The sequence below is a fragment of the Benincasa hispida genome, chromosome 10 (genome assembly GCF_009727055.1).
Source record: "Benincasa hispida cultivar B227 chromosome 10, ASM972705v1, whole genome shotgun sequence".
NCBI lineage: Eukaryota > Viridiplantae > Streptophyta > Magnoliopsida > Cucurbitales > Cucurbitaceae > Benincasa > Benincasa hispida.
In genome coordinates, this window is record NC_052358.1 from 43,101,526 (window position 1) to 43,126,551 (window position 25,026).

At 33.7% G+C, this 25,026-nt stretch overlaps 1 protein-coding gene across 3 annotated transcripts in view; it reads left to right on the forward strand.

Annotated features, from left to right (window-relative positions):
• LOC120087936 (MLO-like protein 13) overlaps window positions 1–25,026 on the forward strand; it is a 36,046-nt gene that overhangs the window by 7,355 nt on the left and 3,665 nt on the right. For 2 of the 3 annotated variants that reach the window (XM_039044951.1, XM_039044949.1), the window contains 6 exons: window positions 16,792–16,852; window positions 21,327–21,388; window positions 21,896–21,970; window positions 22,807–22,895; window positions 23,592–23,641; window positions 23,745–23,785. In XM_039044951.1, the coding sequence (XP_038900879.1) occupies window positions 16,792–16,852; window positions 21,327–21,388; window positions 21,896–21,970; window positions 22,807–22,895; window positions 23,592–23,641; window positions 23,745–23,785 (378 nt within the window). The remainder of the gene's footprint in view (window positions 1–16,791; window positions 16,853–21,326; window positions 21,389–21,895; window positions 21,971–22,806; window positions 22,896–23,591; window positions 23,642–23,744; window positions 23,786–25,026) is intronic. The other variant, XM_039044952.1, reaches the window with a different exon arrangement.

Genomic DNA, 25,026 nt, shown 5'->3' on the forward strand with positions numbered 1-25,026 from the left:
CTGACTAGTTGAAACAACAATAATACCTTTGTTCACCTCATATACACAATTGATGACAGTAGAAGTATTATAAAAACCTCAAAAACAACTAGATCAACAGTTTTTTGGGAATCAAACCCAGTATCAGCAGAAACATTGAATTCAACTTGATCAACAATCAGAGACTTTACATTTTCTATATTTTCAGATGAAATAATAGGCTAACTTATATTTTCAACGCTTCTAGTTGGAATAATAGATTGTATAGCAGTACCAGGAGATAAAAAGACTTTACCCAAAGATTCAACAAGAACAATATTAATAACGTCATCACACAACACATGAGCCTAAACAAATATCTTAACAGCCACAGTATGATCAATCAATGTTTTAGCAGAAGCAACAATCAAAACATCAAACAACTCAGCATGATTAACATCATGGTTAAAATCATCAACGATCTTAATAGAGACAACAATATAATTCACAGACTCTATCACAATACTTTTAGCATCACCAAAATTTTGGTCACCGCTCACAACTTTAGTTTCTTTAGTTATCATAATCAACATTTTCCTACTTATAGAAGTTAACTCAACCCACTTTGATTTTCCTTGATCAAATATCTTTAGTTGCTATAAAAAATTTTGCATGATCTAAAAATGCCTGAGGGATTTAAATTGAACTACTACCGCAAATTTTATATGTTTATTGTTATATCCCAGAGAGTAAGTAAGTTCTCTATTCATAATCATTTTAGGCTCATTCTGCAAAATTTGAAGTTGCATCATATCAACAGTCATCTCTTGAAAAATACTATTCTTGTACTCGACTATTCTGCTTTTATAGGGAGAGAGCACAACTTCATTGTGCCTAGAAATGTTACAAACATGATGAACAATATTAGGAGTCCACAAGTAACAATCATTAGAAGATCGCATACCTGTCATGATAAGAGAATTATCACTATTAGTCACTAGACATCTGTCTTTTGAGAAATTAACATTGAAGCTCTAATCACATAACTGACTTATGTTAATGAGATTTACTATTAAGCCTTCCGCAAGGATAGCATCATTGAGAAAGGGAAGTCTAGAATATTGAAATTTTCCTTTGGCAATAATTCTTCCTTTAGCACCATCACCATAAATAACATGTTCAAGACCACATGACTTTAGATTGGTTAGGAAATTTTCTCTCCTATCATATGCATTGAGCAGTCACTGTCAAAGTACCAATCTTCTTTGATAGATGATCGTAAGGAACTGAGTGAAGGTTTATGAACACCCTAGACGGAAGCGAGATTATTTTCCAATTTTAATTTACACAAAATCATAAAATTCAGTAACCTAAATATGCATTCTACAAAGAAAATTTATAGCATGCTTCAAACCGTAGAGAATAGGAGAAAAAGTTTAAGAAAAATACTAACCCTTGAAGTCCAAAAAACTTCACAAAATCCTCTCCAAACGGTCACGATCTCTTCTTGGATCAACACCAATTCACAACAATTTCACCGTCATTGGGCACCACCACAAAAGAAACCTCCATATTCTCTTTAAGATTGAGAATCGAAGAGAGAGTTGTGGGCTTCTCTTAATTTTTCAATGAGAGAGTTAGAGATGAGATGAATTTTTGTCAGAGCAAAATGATTTGTGTCACTCATAGACTATTCTGCGTACAAAATGAGGAAGAAGTAGTTCATCCAAAAAACCACCCATGATTTTCATTTGAGAGATATTAGGGGGATGAAGTTAGAATAACTCCCTCCTTAATTAGTTTTTAAAAATCAAATTTAAAAAACTAATTAAATTGATTAATTATATATTATATATATTATATATATAATATATATATATATTATAACTACTTTACTATATATACATATATCAAACTATATGTTATATCTAATATAAGATATAACCTATAGTTTATATTACATCAAATATAATATAACTATGGTTTTGAAAATCTTCTCAATTTCTTATGGTATTTAATTGTGAATCAAAATCATATTAAATTTAATTATATGAATCCAATTCATTTATTTCCTTTCAAATAAATTTTATATTATAATATAACAAATACTTTATGTTAATTATATCAGCTATAAATTAATTTAAATTAATTATTATCATATATAATTAATTCCCTCAATTAATTTGAACAATTCCAATTAATCCAAAATTAACTTGATTCTCAATAATCCTAGTTGAGCTACAGATGAGACCTTATGGACCTATAGATTGAAGTTTCAATGGTACTGGGATAATTAATTAAACTTCTTTAATTAAATTACCCAACATTCATTAACTGTCGGTCACTCCACTAAAGAACGACAGCTGCACTCTTCGCACTACAGATATTTTTGTGTCCATTGGATATAACCAATCAATAGTACGACGACCCTTCACAAATTGTTCGTAGGGACAATTGAGCCAAAATTACCTTTTTGCCCCTGTAGTTACATCTAACTTCTTAAGTATCATCGATCCCTCTAATGAACAATAAGTCATAGTCCAACTATGACCAAACCCCTCTTGAGCCAAGAGAGGGTGTGGCGCTACATTGTTCAAGATCTGGAATCAGCCCTTAAGGGAGAAATTTATCTACTTACCCTGACAGTAGGGAATGAGTGAATTCCATCTCGTGTAACTGTGTTCCCAACTCCTCAATCAGACGAATCCCCAAAATGGTAGGCATATTGAGTCGACAAAATGACCACTCTCACCCATGCAGATCAAAGGACCGCCTTCATATGTAGAAGTTCACAACTCACTCAAAATTTAGGTCATGTTAGCTATGGTCATCCTGGTAAAATGTAAGTCTCTACTATTAACGGTATTATATAATGAGACTGTTCATTTCTACTATTAACGGTGTTATATAATGAGACTGTTCATTTCGTGGCCCAGTCTTATACAAACCCTATTGTATAGAACACCCCCCGCTTACATGTCTCTACATGAATGATCAGGATCAGATCATTTGTAGAACTTTACAACAATTATAACATCTATAAAGTGGGTTGTATTCGTAGTGTCACCAGGATAAGGTACCCAGCCTTATCCATCTACTATAAAGCGTGTTCAGGTTATCACTTAAACACAATCTACCTATATGTCTTTACATACATGTTTAAGCTACAGAAGATAACCTTGGATGTTTGTTTATTGGTTTTGTGGGTTAATGCTACTAAATAACAAATAAAATATCTTAGATTTGATTAAATAAATAAACTGTTTGTGCAATACAATTATAAACTATAGAACTCATGAGAGTTAGGGCATCAACCCCAACAGTAAGAGCCACTTGACATCTTGTCTCAGACTGGTGACTCGCTTTCTTAACCCTTCATTCCATTTTGTTTCTAGATAAATACTTGTTAGAGTTTGTAACGAGCCATATTCTTCTTGAATAATTCCAGAATGATGAATGGTAGATTCTTCCATACAAGTGAAAACAATAGGATTTAATGTGTCCTTCTTTTCCATAATAATGAAAAAGCCACTTCGTCATCTCATTATGAATTACATGAGCATGAGACATTCTTCTTGTCTTGGACATAGAAGTCAACATTGGTGAATCCTGGACTGGAACAAAGTGATTCAGAGATGATGATTCACTTTTGTAAAGTTATTTTCTACACGGATTGAATACAATGTCACGCTTATTAGATGATTTTTTACTAGAGGATAGGATCTCGTTAAGTTCATCTATGCTTAAATTAAGCATGCGAACAGACTTTGACATCAATTCAAGTTCAACTTTTGATTTCCTCAACGCTTTCTTCAACTCAGAAATGGTGTTTAACAGACGATGATTATCTTCAATTGATTTTTTTATTCCTTCTGCAACTCCAAAACTAGTAAGTCTTCTCCCAGTTTCCATAGGCTTCTTCTAGTGATAAATTATCAATCTGGATTGAAGTACGATTAGTTACCCTTGAGTCTTTACTCAATTTTATTAGACACCTCAGGCTCTTCAGTATTGTTAGATGCAACACAAACAGTCAAGGAACGAATTTCCTCATTAGATTCACTACTTAAACCAGACTCATCATCTGATAAAGTGACTGAATATATTTTACTCTAGATAATTTAGGAACTCAATTTGGAAGTGGCCAAACCCATTGAATACTCAATGAACAACAATCACATTCATTTTCACTTTTTCTTCTAGAAGGTTTAAAATTTTTATGCATAATATAGTTGTTGTTACTACTATTGTCTTTGACATGTGAAGTATGAAAGTTTTCGGACCCTCTGTCTAAGTGTTTTATAAATTTGTTGAATTGTTTAGTTAACAAGGACAGAGTATCAACAAGATTTTCTTTCGTATCTTTGTCTTTATTTCGAGTTTGATCTTCATTAGAAACAAACTGCAAAGACATGTCACATTTTTTTATCAAAGGTTATCTTTGTTTTTACCTTTCTTATCACATTTTTTATCAAAGGTCAATTCAAAAGTTTGCAAAGATCCAAAAAAATTATCCACCTTCATAGTAGTAATATCATGGGCCTCTTCGATAGTTGTAACTTTCATATCAAATCTTTTTTGTAGTGAACATAGAATCTTTTGAACAAGTTTTTCTTCAGACATTTTTTCATCAAGAGCAAAGGATTCATTTGCAATATCCACAGTACGAGCATTGAACTCAGCAATACTTCACTTTAGAGGTGCCTTCATGCGCCACGACAAGGATCTCCCACACTTCCTTAGCAGAAACACAAGTATTGATAAATCAAAAAATTCTCTTGTCAACTCCAAGGGAAGCCTCATCCTTAACTCCAGTCCAGTCTTTCTCGGGTTTGAGAGAGATCTTGCCATCTTTGTCAATAACTTGGAGATGTGTCCATCTAGAGATAACTGCCTTCCAAGTCTTACTGTCAATGAACTTAAGAAAAGTTGTCATTCTGGCTTTCAAATAGGAGTAGTTAGTTCCATCAAACACAAGAGGATGAGTAGTTGATCCACCTTCCCTGATCGACTCCATTGAATACTCAATGAATAGCAATCAACCTACTCTGATACCAAATGAAAAAAAAATAGGGTGGATCTAACACAGGATACAATGTCAAGCATGATGTTATAGACAATATGTATGACAAGTGGGAAACATGAAAGCAAATAGAAATACAAAAACACAGAGACTGATAACCCAGTTCAGTGCAAATTCACCTACATCTGGGGGTTTATGTACACGGTGGAACGAAACTTCACTATATAAAGAGTTTAGCAATTACAACAAAAAAATTTATTTGATAGACTTTCTCTTTAGTGGCCCACATATAGCTATCTTTTCAGTTTCAACCTAGGCTCCCCCTAAGTGTGAGCTCTCCTCACTTTCACAAAGAAGCTAGCTTCTCCAAACTTTGTATAAGATCCTTTCAATACAACATACTTAGGCTTCCCCTAAGATGAAGGAACTCTTATATGAGAGTACGCGGATCTTTCCAAAAAGTATTGTGACATAATTACTACATTTACATTCAAACATACAAATATGCATCAAACTATAAATTACCGGCATGGTTAAAGATAAACCAACAGGAGAACAAGAAAACTTACCTGTTGAATACTCTTTTCACAGCAAAAATCTCACTCTCTCCATGAACGGAAGGCTATCATTCACCAAAACACCGATCGTTACCACGAACTGCCACCACACAAACAGATGAAGAATGGGGACGATACCACCAATTGGAACACTTAGTATTCTCAAAGTGAGAATCCAAAGAGTAGGCTCTGTTCGGATTTGGTAGAGGTGAAGAGGAAAAGAGATCGTATATAACGATCAAGCAAGTGGGAGAAAGGCGAGTCTATCGTATAGACAATGTGGTTGATCGTTTAGGTGAAGTATATGATCGTGTAAGAAAAGGTAAGTGATCATCTATACGATCATTTAGTAAAAGCTCGGCACTAAGCGATCGTTTAGGAAAAGGTAAGCGATCACTTAGTAGGAAGTGCACACGTGTAAGCGATCATCTAGTAAACTCAAGCTATCGTATAATCTCTGATTTACTAAGCGATAGGCAGCAAACACACTGTGAGAAATTAACCGTGATCTTTGCAAAATGAAAACAATTTTTATTTTATTCTTCAGTTACAAAAATCGAATGAAACTTCCCACTAATGCACAGTTACGGAGAAAACGGCGGCCTATTATCCCATAATTACCAAATTAATAAATAATAAATATAATCATATTATATTCATTAACCTATAGTTTAATATCATATATCAACCATAGTGTTTTCTCCTCCACTAGATATAAATCATATTTATATCCATTTTCCTTCAAATTAATGTATCTCATACATAAAGTCATACATAAAGTCAATTATATCATATATAATTAACTAATTCAATCATATCATATATAATCAAACTCCCTATAGTCAATTTAAACATTTCAAACTGACCTAAAAACTAATTCTCAACTTGAATCTAAGCTACCAAGGGGACCTTATGGACCTATGGCTTGAAGCTCCAATGGTACGTGAATAGCTGATTAAACTCTTTACCCACGAGATCTACCATCGGTTAACTCCCAGGCATTCCACTAAAGAACGATAATTGCACTCTACTTACCACAAATATATTTCTGTGTCCATTGGATATAAACAATCAACAGTATGATAACCCTTCACAGATGCTCGTAAGTACAACTCGGCCAATTTATCGTTTTACCCCTGTAGTTACATCTAACTTCTTAAATACCACTGATCCCTCTAAAGAACAATACAACATAGTCCTACTATGTGTGGACACCTCTCCAGCTATGAGAAGATGTATGGGGTCACATCGTTCAAGCCCTGGGATCATCCCTTAAGGGAGAAATCTATCTACTTACCCCTGCTTCGGGAAGGAGTGAATTCCATCTTATGTAGCTAAGTTCCCAACTCCCAAATCAGACGAATCCCCAAGTGGTAGGTTTGAGTCTGCAACCTGATCACTCACACCATGCAAATCAAAAGACCGCCCTCAATGGTAAGAGTTCCCAACGCTCTCAGGATTGAGGTCATGTTACCTATGGTCATCATAGTGAAGTGAAGTCTCTGTCATGAACGACATTATATAATGAGACGTTAACACTTCGTGTTCAGGTCTTATACAAACTCTTTGTATAAGACGCCCCGCTTGCATGTCCCCACACGAATGATTAGGATCAGACCATCTATAGAAAGTCACAACACTTGTAACTATTCCACAAAGGGGACCGCATCCATAGCGTTACCAAGATAAGGTTTCCTTCCTATATCCATATACTACAGACCATTTTGGTTGTCACTTAAGATATGATCCACTTGTATGTCACCACATACATGCTTAAGTTACATAATGACAACTAAGGATTTTAGTTTATTGGGTTATGATAAAGTAAATAAAACATCCAATGTGCAAAGTCAAGTAGTGAAAAAAATATCATATATTATATATCACCAGCATTCGTACAAACTGTGTTTACAAACTACAGGACATGAGACTTTAGGGCATCATCCCCAACAATCTCTCACTTCTCCTAAAGTGAGTGGCATATAAATAAAACTAGCATAAAATAATAAACTAGGGCACTAAGGCCCAGTATAATAAAATCTCTCACTTGTCCTAGTCAAACCGCCGGCGGTCCTGTAGACCCATGCTCTGAAGGTGACCCTCAAACATTGTAGCCGTAAGAGCCTTCCTAAACGGGTTAGCAACGTTGTGCTCCAAAGTGATCTTCGTGACGATCACATCCCCTTGATGCACTATCTCATGGATCAGGTGATACTTCCGCTCTATGTGTTTGTCGCGCTTGTGACTACTGGGCTCTTTGGAGTTCGCCACAGCACCACTATAGTCACAATAGAGAGTGATGGGCCTAGACATATCTGGAACAACTTTCAGCTCTGTCAAGAACTTTCTGAGCCAAACGGCCTTCTTAGTAGCTTCACAAGTCGCTACGTACTTGGCCTCCATCGTGGAGTCAGCGATGTACCCCTGCTTAGTGCTTCGCCATACTACAACTCCTCCGTTAAGAGTAAAAATTGACCCTGAAGTGGATTTTCGAGAGTCCTTATCAGTCTAAAAGTCAGAATCCGTGTATCTAGTAAGGATCAAATCCCTAGATCCATACATGAGCATGTAGTTCCTCATTCTCTAAAGATACTTGAGGATGTTCCTAACTGCGGTCCAGGGACCCTAGCCTGGGTTAAACTGATACCTACTGATTATTCCCACAACGTAGAAGATGTGTGGCCTAATACAGAGCATTACATATATCAGATTGCCAATGGAAGATGCATATGGGACCCATCTCATCTCCTCAACCTCTTGAGGCGTCTTAGGACACATGTCCTTAGACAAAGTGACTCCATGCCTGAATGGTAGTAAGCCCCTTTTGGAGTCTTGTTTCGAGTACTTGAGCAACATCTTATCAATGTACGATGCCTGAGACAGTGATGGCACTTTGTTCTTACGTTCCTAAAAGATCTGTATTCCCAGAACAAACTGAGCCTTTCCCAAATCTTTCATTTGGAATTGGGTCGCTAGCCAGTTCCTAACTGCAGTCAGTAGACCTACATCATTCCCAATGAGGAGGATATCATCTACATACAACACTAAGAAAACTATTGAACCGTTGATGATCTTCTTGTAGACATAAGGTTCATCAACGTTTTGGTTAAAGCCATATGGTTTGATCGCAGTATCAAACCGAATGATCCAAGATCAAGCCGCCTATTTCAGCCTAAAAATGGATCGATTCAGTTTGCAAACTTTTTGCTCTTGACCTTGGTTAATGAATCTCTCAGGCTGCACCATGTAAATGGTCTCCTCAAGATTGCCATTCAGAAAGGCCATCTTGACATCCATTTGGTAGATCTCATAATCATAAAAACCAGCAATGGACAGGAGGATGTGAGTCGACTTTAACATGGCAACAGGCGAGAAGGTCTCCTCATAGTTGACTCCCTCCACCTAGGTATAACCCTTTACCACAAGTCGAGCCTTGAAGGTTTGCACCTTTCCATCAGCACCCCATTTGTACTTGTAGATCCATTTACAACCTATAGGTCTTACCTCATCAGGCTGATCTACAAGATCCCATATTGAGTTGAAGTAGACTCCATCTCGAGATCCATGGCTTTGACTCATTCATCTCGGTGTACATCCTCCATTGCCTTCTGATAAGACAACAAATCCTCAACGTCGCCATCGGCTACCACAGCCAGGATTTTCGTGAAAACCAGATAGCGAATGGGCGGGTTCACAACCCTTCCACTGCGTCAGGTTTACTCAACTCTTGAGGTGGAATTGACTTACTAGATGAATTATCATCAACAACCCTTGTTGATGAAGCAGGCTTTTCAATAACTCTTGTTGAAGTTTCAGTAGTTTCGTTGAAAAGCTCATGTATCACGACTTTACTATGTGGACTGTGCTCCCTAATATGATCCTCCTCCAGGAAAGTAGCGTTCGTCGATACAAACACCCTATTTTCTGACGAATCATAAAAATAACCTCCTCATGTCCCTTTGGGGTAGCGTACAAAGAGGCACAATCTCGACCGTGGTTCCAACTTCTTGGGATTGGCCTCAAGCACATGTGTTGGGCAACCCCATAAGCGAAAGTGACATAAACTCGCTTTACGCCCATTCAACAACTCCAGAGGTGTTCTCGCAACACTCTTGGAAAGAAACACAGTTGAGTATGTATACTGCAGTCTCCACTGCAAAACCCCAAGACGAGTCCAATAAGGAAACGTAACTCATCATCAAACGAACCATGTCCAACAAGGTTCTATTTCTCCTCTCTGATACACCATTTTGTTGAGGTGTACCCAACGCTGAGAGTTGGGAAACGATTCCATGTTCTATCAAATAGTCCTGGAATCCTGAATCCAAAAACTCTCCACCTCAATCTGATCAAAGTGTTTTAATCCGTCTATCCAATGCATTTTCAACTTCAACCTTGAACTCTTTGAACTTTTCAAAGGATTCAGACTTCTGTTGCATTAGATAAACATACCCATACCTAGAGTAATCATCAGTAAAACAAATAAAATACTCATAGCCTCCTCGGGCCCGCACATTTATAGACACAGAGGTCAGAATGTACTAACACAAGAGGCTCTTTGGCTCGATAATCTTTTCCAGTAAAAGGTCGTTTGGTCAATTTACCCTCAAGGCAAGATTCGTACATTGGTAAATAATTTTCTTCTAACTCACTTACAAGGCCATTCTTTATCAATCTCTCAATCCTATTAAGATTGATGTGCTCAAATCGAAGGTGCTAAAGTTGGGCATTTTCTTTTGGAGAAATTCATTGACATTTAGATTGAGTTACAACAGTTTTAAACATCTTTATATTTTAAAGGAAAAGGTTTAAATGAAGCATTAAATGCCCCAAGTACCTCGCACTGAATGTTCTACCTAGGGGTTAATCAACCTAGACAATCCGGCTACTGATTTTAGTCTAAGTCATTTATTAAGTCCGCTTAAAAACAACTTTTGTCTTTGAAATAAAACAAGTTCAAGTAGTCACATTAAACTCTTTAATGGGTTGTCCTTAAGCTTGCACGCATGCATCAAATCTATCTAATTCACCTTTCCAGGTAGGTTCCCAGGTAGGGGTGTTCCGTTTCTATCACCTTAAATACCCCAGCCTAATAAGAACCCGCCTTAGACAAAAGATTCCTTATAGATAGATTTGCTACACTTTAACCTTTTATTAGTCAATTTAATCCTATTAAACTGATTAAAAGATTAAAGCCTAAGGTTGCTAATCATATTAGAACCGTGATCTTAGGTCTATCTCATCCAAGTTTTAAACATTTTAAAACCATGAATTAAACCTAAGTTGGCATGCATGTCTTTCTTATTGATTTTAGTTCTAATTTCTTTTTATAACCATTATAAAAGAAACCACTAAAACATATAATGCCACACAACAAGGTATTTATAACGCTTATAAATTTAGCCTATGTGTCATACTTCATGCAATGTCCGGTCATTACTATACATAACTTTTATATACAAGTAACAGCCAAGCACACATGCTTTTCATACACCCTTATACTATAACAATTATAATATCAAGATGATGCATGTCAATGTTTTATGCATGCATAAATATAACTCTTATATTATATGATGCATAAGCATGCTCTTATGTAATTTAAATCATGCTTCTCTAAATCATAACATTTATAATAAAGAGATAATGCATGACCAATACATAACCTAAGGTGGGATTTTTTTATATGGCATACCATATGATATATAAATAAAACATACATCATATGTATATTAACACAGATAAAATGGACCGGGATGAACCACCTCTAAAAACGGAATGAAAAATTCTATCTATTACATTTTCCCATCGAGCAAACCGGTTCACAGGCGAACCGAGTCGTGAACTTTCGGGCGAAGCTACCATCATTTAGTAAACGCCTCAAGGAAAACAATTATGTAGCGCATAAGACGACAACACACGGATGCTAAACAATCGCTTAGATGACAACAAAGTTGAGAAGCCCGATCGTCTAGACGATCACTTAACACGTAATAGGTAAATGATTTACTCTACGATCGTATAGTCAGTAACTAAGCGATGAAGTTTGCTGAGCTATATGATTGTCTAATGTGCATGCATAAAATAGCTCCTGAGTATTCGATACTCAACGATTGTCTATTCGTCTACACGACCCGACCAACGCTTGGTCGTCTTCATCCTCGAAGAACAGCAACCCTTGCTACGAAGCTTCTTCACAAATGACTCACAGACTCAATCAACTTTGAATACAGACTCGACAGAAGTTAATAATGCCCAAAAATGCAGGGGCCTTTATAATTAACTTGAAATGTAAAATAATTTAAACAAATCGAGGCTTCATCCCAGAAACTCCATTAATCCATACATCCACAGACAAATTAACGCTTAAAACAGACAGTAGACATGCAATTACCCACCAAGAATATAAATGCAATTCTTTGTATCAATGAATTTGAAATATCAGAAACCTGGCTCTGATACCAATTGAAGGAACTCTTATACAAGAGTACCTCTGAGCGGAAGCGGATCTTTCAAAAATCATTATGACATAATTACCACATTTACATTCAAACATACAGATATGCATCAAACTCTAAATTACCGGCATGCTTAAAGATCAACCAACAAGAGAACAAGAAAACTTACCAGTTGAAGACTCTCTTCACAGCAAAAATCTTGCTCTCTCCACGAATGGAAGGCTATCATTCACCAAAAGACTGGTCGTCTACCATGAACGGCCACCACACGAACAAACAAAGAATGAGGACGACACCACCACTTGGAACCCTTAGTATTCTCGGAGTGAGAATTCAAAGAGCGGGCTCTATTCGGATTTGGTAGAGGTGAGGAGGAAAAGAGATCATATACAACGATCAAGCAAGTGGGAGAAAGGCGAGTCTATCATATAGACAAAGTGCTTGATCGTTTAGGTGAAGTATATGATCGTGTAAGAAAAGATAAGTGATAGTCTATACGATTGTTTAGTAAAAGCTCGGCACTAAGTGATCGTTTAGGAAAAGGTAAGCGATCATTTAGTAGGAAGCTATTGTATAATCTCTGATTTACTAAGAGATGGGTATCAAACACACCGTGAGCAATTAAGCATGATCTTTGCAAAATGAAAATAATTTTCATTTTATTCTTCAGTTACGAAAACCAAATGGAACTTCCCACTAACGCATAGTTACGGAGAAAACGGCGGACAATTATCATAATTGCCAAATTAATAAATAATAAATATAATCATATTATATTCATTAACCTATAGTTTAATATCATATATCAACCATAGTATTTTCTCCTCTACTAGATATAAATCATATGTATATCCATTTTCCTCCAAATTAATGTAACTCATACAAAAAGTGAATTATATCATATATAATTAACTAGTTCAATCATATCATATATAATCGAACTCCCTCTAGTCAATTTGAACATTTTAAACTAACCCAAAAACTGATTCTCAATTTGAATCCAAGCTACCAAGGGGACCTTATGAACCTATGGCTTGAAGCTCCAATGGTACGTGAATAGCTAACTAAACTCTTTAGCCACAAGATCTATCATTCGTTAACTATCAAGCATTCCACTAAAGACCGACAGCTGCACAGATATATTTCTGTGTCCATAGAATATAACCAATCAACAGTACGATAATCTTTCACAAATGCTCGTAAGTACAGCTAGGCTAATTTATCATTTTGTTCCTGTAGTTACATCTAACTCATTAAGTACCACTGATCTCTCTAATGAACAATACGACATAGTCCTACTATGTGTGGACACCTCTCTGGCCATGAGAAGGTGTGTGGCGCCACATCGTTCAAGCCCTGTGATCAGCCCTTAAGGGAGCAATCTATCTACTTACCCCTACTTCGGGGAATGAGTGAATTCCATCTTGTGTAGCTGAGTTCCCAGCTCTTAAATCAGACGAATCCCCAAAGTGGTAGGTTTAAGTCAGCGACCTGGTCACTCACACCCATGCAAATCAAAGGACCGCCCTCAATGGCAGGAGTTCCCAACGCACTCAGGATTGAGATCAGTTACCTATAGTTATCCTAGTGAAGTGAAGTCTCTGTCATGAACGGCGTTATATAACGAGATGTTAACACTTCGTAGTCAGGTCTTATACAAACTTTTTGTATAGCACGCCCCCTCTCGCATGTCCCCAAACGAATGATCAGGATCAGACCATCTGTAGAAGTCACAAAAATTGTAACTATTCCACAAAGCGGGCCGCATCTGTAGCGTTACCAGGATAAGGTTTCTCTCCTATATCCATATACTACAGACCATTTTGGTTGTCACTTAAGACATGATCCACTTGTATGTCACCGCATACATGCTTAAGTTACATAATGACAACTAGGGATTTTAGTTTATTGGTTTGTGGTAAAGCAAATAAAACATCCAATGTGCAAAGTCAAGTAGTGAAGAAAATATCATATATTATACATCACAAGCGTTCGTACAAACTGTATTTACAAACTACAGGACACGAGATTTTAGGGCATCATCCCCAACAATGTGAGATCCCCTCACAATCATCAAATTTAAGCTCTTCCTAAATATAAGTTTTTATTATCTTTAATTTACTTAAGCTTCCCTTAAATACAATATCAAATCAATTTCCTCCCAAGTTCTACAATGACAAATGAACCAAAAACTCAACGAAAACTACCATGATTTTCAATAACAATACATGAAGGTTAAGGCTTAGACAAACCCTAAGCTCAAAACTCTCAATACACACCTTTTTAATAAGGCGGCTAACCCTAAAATTGAATAAAAGTACAATATAAATGAGGCTAGCTTTGAGAATATCTTTTAGTGAATAAATATTATTTTCTAGAGAATAAGGAAAGAAGCCACAAAAATCTTCAAACCAATGCAAACAAATAAGGAAAAGATATTCTGCTGCCAGACATATAACAATGTTAATAAAAATGTTTATACACGTTGCACAACCTGTTGCTCAAGTTTTACCTGTAATAAAACCAACCAACTATATTGGTTGGTAACACTAGTCATATGTAGAGGCTTGGGAAGAAAATTCCCAAGCCTAACTCTCGCATTAGTATTACATCTCTTAGAATAACAAAAATAAAGACCTTCTTAAAGGCCACTAATTCTTTCAATTAATGTATATATAGAATTAAGCATGTGAATCAACTAAGAAACTCCCTATTCAAAATTGTCCAAGATGATTATATCATCTGCTATTCATAACACAAGTGAAGAATCAATGTTTGAAGTAAAGAATATATCCAAAAGTGTTGGGGGGAAAAAAATGTCTTTCATACCAAGCGCGAGAGGTTGGTTTAAGCCATAAAAGCTTTATTTAGTTTGCACACAAGAGAAACAGAACCAACCATCAAAACTCTGTTGGTTACTCCATAAAAATATAAAACCAACGAGCAAACCATGTAAGGAGGTATTATTCATATGGACTTGCCTTATTGTCCAAAGGTAAGCATGCAAGAGTTAAGAGTTAAAAGAATGTAAATGGTAATAGGCTTAACAACAAACTAAACGTTTAAGTGTAATCCAAATTATAGCCTCTTGATGAAAACCTTTAGCCACCCAACAAGCTTCATACTTTGATATAGAACTATCTGAGTTTTCTTAAAAGAAAATATTTACAATAAGAAAAACAACACTTAAAATATACAAAAGTTACTAAAAAAAAATATGTAGATAAAAGAAAACAATAACATTAAGTATAGATATTATCGAAGTCAAATAAAATATTTGAAGTTCCATCAATTGTGTCAATCTTCTCTTCGGGAGATTCAAAGAAGTCTGTCACATCCAAATTTGTCATATGGGACGGGTCAAATATGTCATTATCCTTGTATGCAAAATTTGCTTCCACATTTTTTCTCTTTTTTCTTCAAAGAGATCAACTAAGTGTTTTAACGTAAGACAGGTACGTGACCAATACCCAATTATTCCGCATTAGAAACATTTATTTTCAACACTCTTTGAACTCTTATCTTGTGAGGTTTTTCCTTTGTGATCATCATTTTGTATGGCTCTTTTGAAATTTGAATGATTAGAATGACCAACATGAAAATAATAATTATTTCTTCCTCTGACACGATCACGACCTCGACCACGACCACCATCTCGACCACATTATTAAGATTCTTAGTATTCATTTGAGGGAATGGTGTTGTTCCAGTTGGTCGAGATTTTTGATTTTTCATCAATAACTCGTTAATTTGTTCAGCCATGAGAAGACATGAAATTAGTTTAGAATATTGTTTAAAACATTTATCTCAATATTGCTACTGCGGGAGCATATTAGAGACATGAAATATAGAAAATGTCTTCTCTAACATATCAACATCAGTAATTTTGTCTCCGCATAATAACAATTTTGAATTGATTTTAAATAATGCAAAATTGTAATCACTTACTAATTTAAAATTTTGTAGCCTTAAATGCATCCACTCATAACGAGCTTTAGGAAGAATAATTGCTTTTTATGATCATACCTTTTTTATGACCATACCTTTCTTTCAAATTTTTCCACAAGATACGGGGATCTTTTATTGTAAAATACTTCATTTTTAATCCCTCGTGAAGAATATGACGAAGGAAAATCATAGTTTTTGCTTTGTCCTAACTGGATGTCGTATTTCCTTCTTTAATTGTTTCTCCTAAGTTCATAACATCTAGGTGAATTTTGGCTTTGAGCACCCATGACAAATAATTATTGTCATTAATGTAAGGGCTACAAATTCTAATTTTGTAAGATTTTTCATGGCAAAACTATCACAAAATATTGTATTTATATTAGAAATTTAATATATACTAAATATGCAAAATAACATTTAATTTATTAATTATAATAAAGAGTAAAAAAAATCGATTTACTTTTAGAACCTATCTTTAGCAATGGAAACAATAGAAGCTCGTGTCGATAACGAAATTGATAAGTGCAACGGATATGGAGAAAATATAATATAATAGTATATAAATATAATATACATACATGAATAAATAAATATAATATAATATAATAATAAAATAAAATAACTAAAATTATGAAAATTTAGTTGAAATTTGTAGTGGATTCTTCACACATGTATGTGATTTTAAAATCCACCAAATGTCATATAGTAAAATAGTAAGACAAGATACATGGAGAACATGAAGATTGACACATAGTGTTTAAGATACTAAACAATCGGTATCTATTNTATTATATTTATAATATATACAACTTTTTTTCTTAATCTATCTTTTTTTCAATTTGCGTAGATACGAATCTGGAAGTGGTGGGAGGATTCTATTCATCGGGAATCTACACCATCTCAAGATGGTAAATTATTTAAGTTTAAATATTATTTTGGTTATAATTTGTTCCATTTTAATCATGTAATTTCAAATATTCATATTTACTTTTATAAATCTTTAAATTATTTATACGGTTAGTTTATGGTACAAGTTTTCAAAAATAAATAAATAAATAAACGGTCTCTATTATTATCCTTTCTAAAAATTTTAGAAGCATATTTATATTATGTTTTTTCCATTAATAAAAAATATAAAATTGTGTTATTATTTTACAAATTTTGACTAACAAAAAAAATAGAGTTGTTTTCAAATATAGAAAAATAATCAAAATATTTATAAATATAGCAAAATTTCAGAATCTATCAATAATAGATATCGATAGAAGTCTAATAATGTCCAATATCTATCATTAATAGATTTTGAACTTTTGTTATATGTGTAAATATTTTCAGGAGCTTTGTCACTTGAAATCATTTTTCAAAAATTTAGCCTATTATAGGAATTGAATTTCTGATTTATTAAGATATATAGAATGAATTTAAACAAAATATTTAGATCCGTTTAGTAATCATTTTCCTTTTGGTTTTTAATTTTTTAAAATTAAAATGGTTTGTATTTTTCTAATTTTTTTAGATAATGTTATTTTAATATATATTGACAAAAATATGGTAGGATTGAAAGCATTTTTAAAAATAGGTGTTTGCTAAAACTATTGACAAAATTAGGGAAGAGAAATCGTGTACGGGGTACACGATTTTCATGTGGCAAACTCATGTATGGGGTACACAAGTACGGTTTAATCCAGTCAGCACCACGTCGGCTGACTGGTTGACCGGTTGCAAGGAAACTCATGGACCGGGTCCACGATTTGTTTTTCTTTTAAAAAAAAAATATATTGACTAATTATTTTTTTTTAATTGGAGATGTAAAACAATATTAAGACTTTAGGAACGGGTCCACAATTACATAAAATAAATTCATTACATAAAAATTACAATTACATAAAATGAAACAATTACATAAAAATTATAAGTACATAAAAGATACAATTACATGAAATACATAAAAAATACAAGTACATAAAATATAAATTACATAAAAAATACAAGTAAAAAAAAAGATACACCTAATGACCCGAAGACGAAAGACCTAATGTACATTGTGGACAAATGCGTCTGTTATGTCCTCTCTTGCAAATTGTACGTCGCACTTTTTGGCTTGCCTCTCTCCATTTCATTATGAATGCGCGTACTTTTTGGCCCACCCTATTCTCTTAGTAAGTCCGCATTTGGAGGAACTTCCGTAAATGATAATTCTGGCCAATAATCTAGGTGTTGTATTGGATGGAAGCGACCTTCATAACATCGCTTGAAATTGGACAATTTATAGCATTCATCAATAAGTGGTATGTATATCGTATGCATGTAACTACAAACTGCAATTACATGAGAGCATGGAATCTTGAATGAGTGTCACTTATTGCAAGAACATGTTCCTTCTTTCAAGCTCAAAACTTGGGTGTGTTGTCCTTTATGGGGAGATATCATACTTATGCCAGATTGTACTTCAAAAGTTTGACTTTCCTATCAATAGATGTCACCGTATGCGTAGATGCTCATTTTTCCCACCTCTTAAGTTTTTTTAGGGCATATTCTGTATACATGTCCCCACGATCGAGTGTTTCACTGATTTCTTGTCTCCGACGTTCAAAATATAGTATTGTGCGACAGAATGTTAGCCTAACCAAAGAAGTAATTGGTAATATTCTAGCACCTTTGAAAACACCATTCATGCATTCAGCTGCTTGTCATCCACCCATAGCGGTACCCACCATCGTGTGATTGAGTTCATTTTTCCAAGTCAATGTCTAAAAAATATTCAAGACATTCAGGGTGCAATTATTTCAATTCTTTCATGCACCGAATGAACTCGCGCCTTTGGTGTTGATTTCCTGCCTTAAACACCAAATTTTTTAGTTGCTTTGATTTGTATTTCGTATTGAAATTACTGGTAACATGGCGAAGACAATATCGATGGTACGCTCTAGGTTCACTCCAACCAATTGCCTCATTATTAATTGCAGCAAGAATGCCCTTATGTCTATCAGAAATCAAGCAAATACCCTCTCTTTGGCTAACATATTCACGCAATGCCCACAAAAACCATGACCAACTGGACGAATTTTCACCTTCAATAATAGCAAAAGCAAGGGGAAATATATGTTCGTTTGCATCAATAGATAAGACGGTCAATAATTTTCCCTTATACTTTCCATAGAGATGAGTTCCATCCATCTGGATTAATGGTCTACAATGTTTGAACCCTTCTCTTACATGACCAAGGGACCAAAAAAACTTGACCAAGCACATCAGAGGGAAGGAAAAACCAATCTGTTCGTGTTCCTGGATTGTAATGAACAACAGCACTCAACCAATACGAAAGCTATGAATATGATTTCTTCCAATCACCAAACACAGCAATCAATGTTTTTCTCTTGGCTTGTCACACCCGTCTATAATTAACATTATAGCCATATTGTTTTTTAATTGCTTCTTGGAATAGGGCCACATATACCCCAGGATCAGCTCTAACCAAATTTTGGATTTCGATACTCATAAAATTTGAATCAAGTTGTGAATGATTCTGTGTCAATTCTGAAAACAAACATGAGTGTTCCTCTTGAAGTTTGGTGATTTCGAACATCCCATGAGTTTTACGCAGACATGCCCGTAACCTCCAAGCACAACCATCACTCCATGATTTACATCTGATATACCAAAGATCTTGATTTTATTCCACTACAATTTCGTAGTGTTCTGTCACACAATATTTTTTTACAGCAAGCTGTAAATCTTCTTTGGTATTAAACAACATTCTTTTCTGTATTAAACTACAGTTATCTACACTTATATTTCTTTCCTCCAAAGTAGACCCTAGTTCGCACGTTGAATTTATAATTGTCCAATCTATTTGGGTAAACATATCTAATGGTACCAACTCAAGATCATGTTTCCCACTACTATCGTTTCCAATTAATTCATTAACTTCAACGTCAATGTCACTATCTCCATCATTTCTAGGTTTAAGAATAACAAAATCTTCAGGACGCATCAATATATTTATTATGATTTTTTCAACTGCAAACAAAATATTATATATATAAATCAATCTTCATTTTTAAGTTCATAAACATAATATAATTTCTAAGTTCATACACTACATTATAATTACACATTAAGTTCATAAACTACATTAGACAAAATCAGAAAAGTAGCCCAACCAAAATCTAATTTCTAAGTTCATAAAGTACATTAGACAAAATCAGCCCAACAAATAGACAAACATATACATATATTTCTAGATTTAACCCAACAAATAAATCATGGATCCATAAACTACACATTAAGTTGAGCCCAAATGCAAACAATATAAGTACCATAATATATATATATATATATATATATGAATATTATATATTTGAACAACGTAGGGAAATTTTTTTACCACAATCAAAGAGAGGAGAAGCTTTCGGTCGAACGGTTGGACGGACGGTTAAATGGAGGCACACGACTTAAGGTAGAAAACTTTCGGATAATTTGTTTGGATGGACGAACAGAGGAGATTTTCGAACGGAGAAGATAGAAGAAAAGAGGAGGCAGAAGGCTTTCGGATGGAGGAAGAAGAAGACTCGCGGCGGTGTAATGGAGAAGGGACTCGTGTACCGGGTACACGATTATCTCAGTCAACGCTGCAGGACTGCCACGGCAAACTGCGCGTTCCAGATCAACAGGGAATCGTATACCGAGTACACGATTAAGTAATCGTGTACCGAGTCCACGATTTAAAAACCTATTTTTAACAATATTTTCAATCCTATCCTACTTTTGTCAATATATATTAAAATAACATTATTTAAAAAAAAATCTATTTTTCATGAGTAAAGATGTTGAATTCTTAGCTAAATTTCAAAAACAAAAATAAGTTTTTTTTAACAAGTCATAAGTGAGTGATCGGGATCAAGAGGTGCACCGATCATCTCAACTAGGTTTGACACATTCTTAGCACCCTCATAAACTAGTTTTTAAACAAGTTTCTAAAAGCTATATTTTTTTAGTTTTCAAAATTTGACTTGGTTTTTGAAAACGAGTAACAAGTAGATATGAAAGCAAAGAATTTAGAGGGGTAGAAATAGTGTTTATAAGCCAAAAACCAAAAATAAAAACCAAAAAACTAAATGCTTACTAAAGGACCCTTAAAAGGCAGAGGTTGTACCTCTTACCTCTAAGTATATATGTATATATATTAAAACATTATTTCAAATGAAATTTAGGTAACTTTCTAACAAATAAAAGCTAAAATAGAATGAGTGACCAAAAAATAGTATTTTAACAAATAATAATGATTTTCAATTACTATTTCTAGAATTTTATATATAATGTATACTAGATTTTAGCCATGCTTCAATTAAAACTTTTAATTCTCCAATGTTTCTTCTGAAGATGATGAGTTTAAAGAACGTGCCGAAGGATTTTGGAAAAATGCTGCGGTCATAGCTTGGATGGTAATTAAACATTTCTATTATTTGTTTTTTTATTTATTTATTTATTTTTTTTTGATAAATTTAAGAATAAACGATATTTCGACTGTAATTTTTATATCTAACAAATTTACTCTTGATAAAGTTTGAAAAAAAGTTAGAATTTAGTCCTTAGAATTTATAATTAAAATTTAGTCACCGGTTTGATGAAACTCTCTTGAGTAGTCTTTATTGACTATTTGTGAGAATTCTCTTTAAGAGGGGGTTTCTTCAATATTTTTCCAACTACTTAGTTGGTTTAAAATGTTTAATTGACTTTTTAATATAATAACTATGATATATCTATTTGTTACATTTTCAAAATTATTTCAGAAGAATCAAATAAAATAAATTAGGGATCATCATTAAAAAAATAATTAAAAAGATTTCTCTCTTGTATTTGTCCTTTTTATTATTAAAAAATAATTTATTTATACAATATAAAATAAATATCGAACAACCTCTAAATTCGTTGTATAATTCTTATTTTAGGTTGCATTTGCGAAGCAGTTTCATGGATCAATCACAAAGTCCGATTACATTTATCTTCGACGAGGCTTTATTAAGGTTACAAATAATTTCCATATTACAAAATTGCTAAAAAAAAATATATTTATAACTAATAGCAAAATATCATAGTTTATTTGCAATAGATCGTGATAGATAGCGAAGATATAAATAGTAGTTAATGGCGGTCTATCACAGATAGACTGTCATATTTTACTATTAGATGTAAATATTTTGGTTCTTTTTTCTATATTTAAAAACAACCCTTCAAACAAATTCTATTTATTTATTCTTTAGTTTTCATATTTATTTTGAAGAAAAAAATGCGATGCAGTTGAAAACGGTAATTTAACTAATTAAACATTAATTAATCTAAATTAACTTCTAATTAAATATTAACTAAAACATACTAATTATCCTATAATTCTTCTCATCAAAATGTTTTTACTCTTCTACTTAAATTTGAAATTAAGGTTAAATTATTTGCAACTCCTCAACAATGGAAAAAATCAAATTTCACCTTAAATTTGTATCAGTTCCGATTCGAAATTATCAATTTCATCAAATTTGACCTTAAACTTAAATAAATGTTACAAGTTTTATCTTTGGTTCAATTTCAATTTCAATTAATTTGTTTACTAATGTTAAAAAAGAAATAGAAAAGACTTCTTTTTAATATGTAATTTTTATTAATTCAACTAATAAAATCAAACTTCTAATATCATAAAAGATAACACTAGTCTTATTCGTGGAAAAATTTCTATATCAATTTTGAGAATGAGAGTATGATCTTATAACGAGTTAGTGTTTCAAATTCAATACGATGATACAATTAAAAATTTAAGATAAAAATCAAGTAATTTCAATTTAGATATGTTTGTTTTTTTATGATGCAGAAACATTGCCCAGGGGAACCTAAATTTAATTTCTATGAACACATTACAAAGACATATCAACATGATTTCAAGAAAGTTGTTGGCATAAGGTGAGACAATTTTCATTTACCAGAAACATTTATTAAAAAAAAAATTAGACAATGTTATATTTCCAAGTATTTCTTTTTTTTATTTCTAAAGTTTCTTCTTTTCACTACCTAAAAAGTTTGGGTAGGGTAAAAAAGTAAATGGGACTATTTTTCCAAATAAAAGAAATTTCATTTAGAAAATGGGATCATGGCAAATTTTAAAATAGGTAATTTCAGTATGTTATAAAATTATTGTGTTTCACATCATATGAATATAAATGTTACAAATTTTAATAGAATTGGAATATATAATTCCAAAAATTAAAGTTGATTAAAAATGTTTGTATCATAATTATTTTAAATTGATTAATTGAATGTTAAGTAATTCTAAAAACTAAAAATTGAGTATTAGTGAAAACTCATAGATAAAAGTTTAAATTATTAAAATTTAGAGATCAAATGAAAATCAAATTCAAATCAGATGATCAAGGGTTAAGAATGTAACATTTAAAATTTAAAGACCAAATGAAAACTAAATTCAAAATTTTAAAGATACAATGTATAGAAACTAGAATCAACGTTTTACGTAGTTGATATGTTGGAGCCTTTGTCGAAACTATTGAAATATTATTATTATTATTACTCTTGTGCTTAACTTAAAAAAGGGAAAAAGTTTTTGGCACAATTATTAAACATGAACTCAACATTATTTTGTAGTTGGTATCTTTGGGCTTTTGTTGTGCTCTTCTTGCTGCTTAATCTTGAAGGTAAATATCATGTTTTTACCCTTCCTATCCACCCAAAATTGACCAATTATATCTTACTTTGGATTGCAATACACTTATTTGCAAATGTGATTTACTTTTGTAGGATGGCACACTTATTTTTGGTTGTCGTTTCTACCACTAATTGTAAGTTCTAAATATTAGACTAATGTTTTTTAGTAATATCTAACCAAAAAAAAATTTAATTTCATAGGTAGTTTTATATCTAGCCAATTATTTGCAAAGATGTATTGTAATAAAAGTAATCTTAGTTATATATCTTCCTTAATTACTTGCAAATATTGTTTCTAGGTATGTGTTGACCTCGACCTCTTCTATTTTGTTAGAGATTTGATCGTTCTTTCTTTTCTTTTGAGGATTTGAGATTATCTTTCGATCCGAGTCTGTCCATCTTGAAATTTCTTGGGTCGGTCTCGACCTCTTCCTTTTGGTTGGGGATTTGATCGTTCCTTCTTTCTTTTGAGAATTTGAGATATTCTTCTAATCAAGGTCTACCCATCTTGGAATTCCTTGGGTCGGCTTCGACCTCGATTTCGAGTGAACAAACATGTTTTGGATCCACTTTGCTCTTTTTCCTGTCTTCCTTGTCCATTGCTTCAGCAACTAGTTTTAAAATCTTCAATTTTTCTGGTTTGGGGTCGTGGGGATCTAATTCGTCCACCCCCTATCCTCGAGCTTTAAATATCTCCTCAGGTCAACCCTCATTTAGTCGAGGCCGAGGAGATTCTTTACCTTGGATTTCTAATGGGTGATTACCTTAATCGATGTCATCTTCTTTGTCTTTCATGGATTGCTTCTCAAGCTGAGGTCAAGGTCGAAGAGCCTCTTCCCTCCGGACTTGTCAATGCTGGTACTCTTGGTCGGATTCGTCTCCATCCAAATTTATATTCATGAACCTTTGACTCATTCTAAAAAGATTTTCCAAGCCTACTCTTGACTATTCTTCCTCACTGACGGCGCCAACTGTTGATGTCAATTTTTTACTAAGCGAATGTACATAATCTCAAAGGGATAACAACAGTTAATTTGTATTTTTTGGGAAGAGAGCTCGCCTGAACAAACAAAAAACTAGACATCTGTGTGGTGTAAGCCACAGCCACTCCAATGCTTAAGTCAAAAGGTTGGAAGGAAAAGATGATATTTTATTTTGGTTGGAGAACTTACTTCATTTGTGCTATGCTCTGTCTTATTTATAGGTTTTGGCCTTTTCCATATTCCTTATCCAATTAGCACTTTTGACTGGGTTATTTGTTTGGGAAATCTTTTTGGGTCGAGACCGACTAACCCATATTCTTATCCGGCGCTTTTAGGATTTCATCCCTTCTCGATTGAGCCTATGTTGGCCGAACTGGCCTTGGCCATCCTTG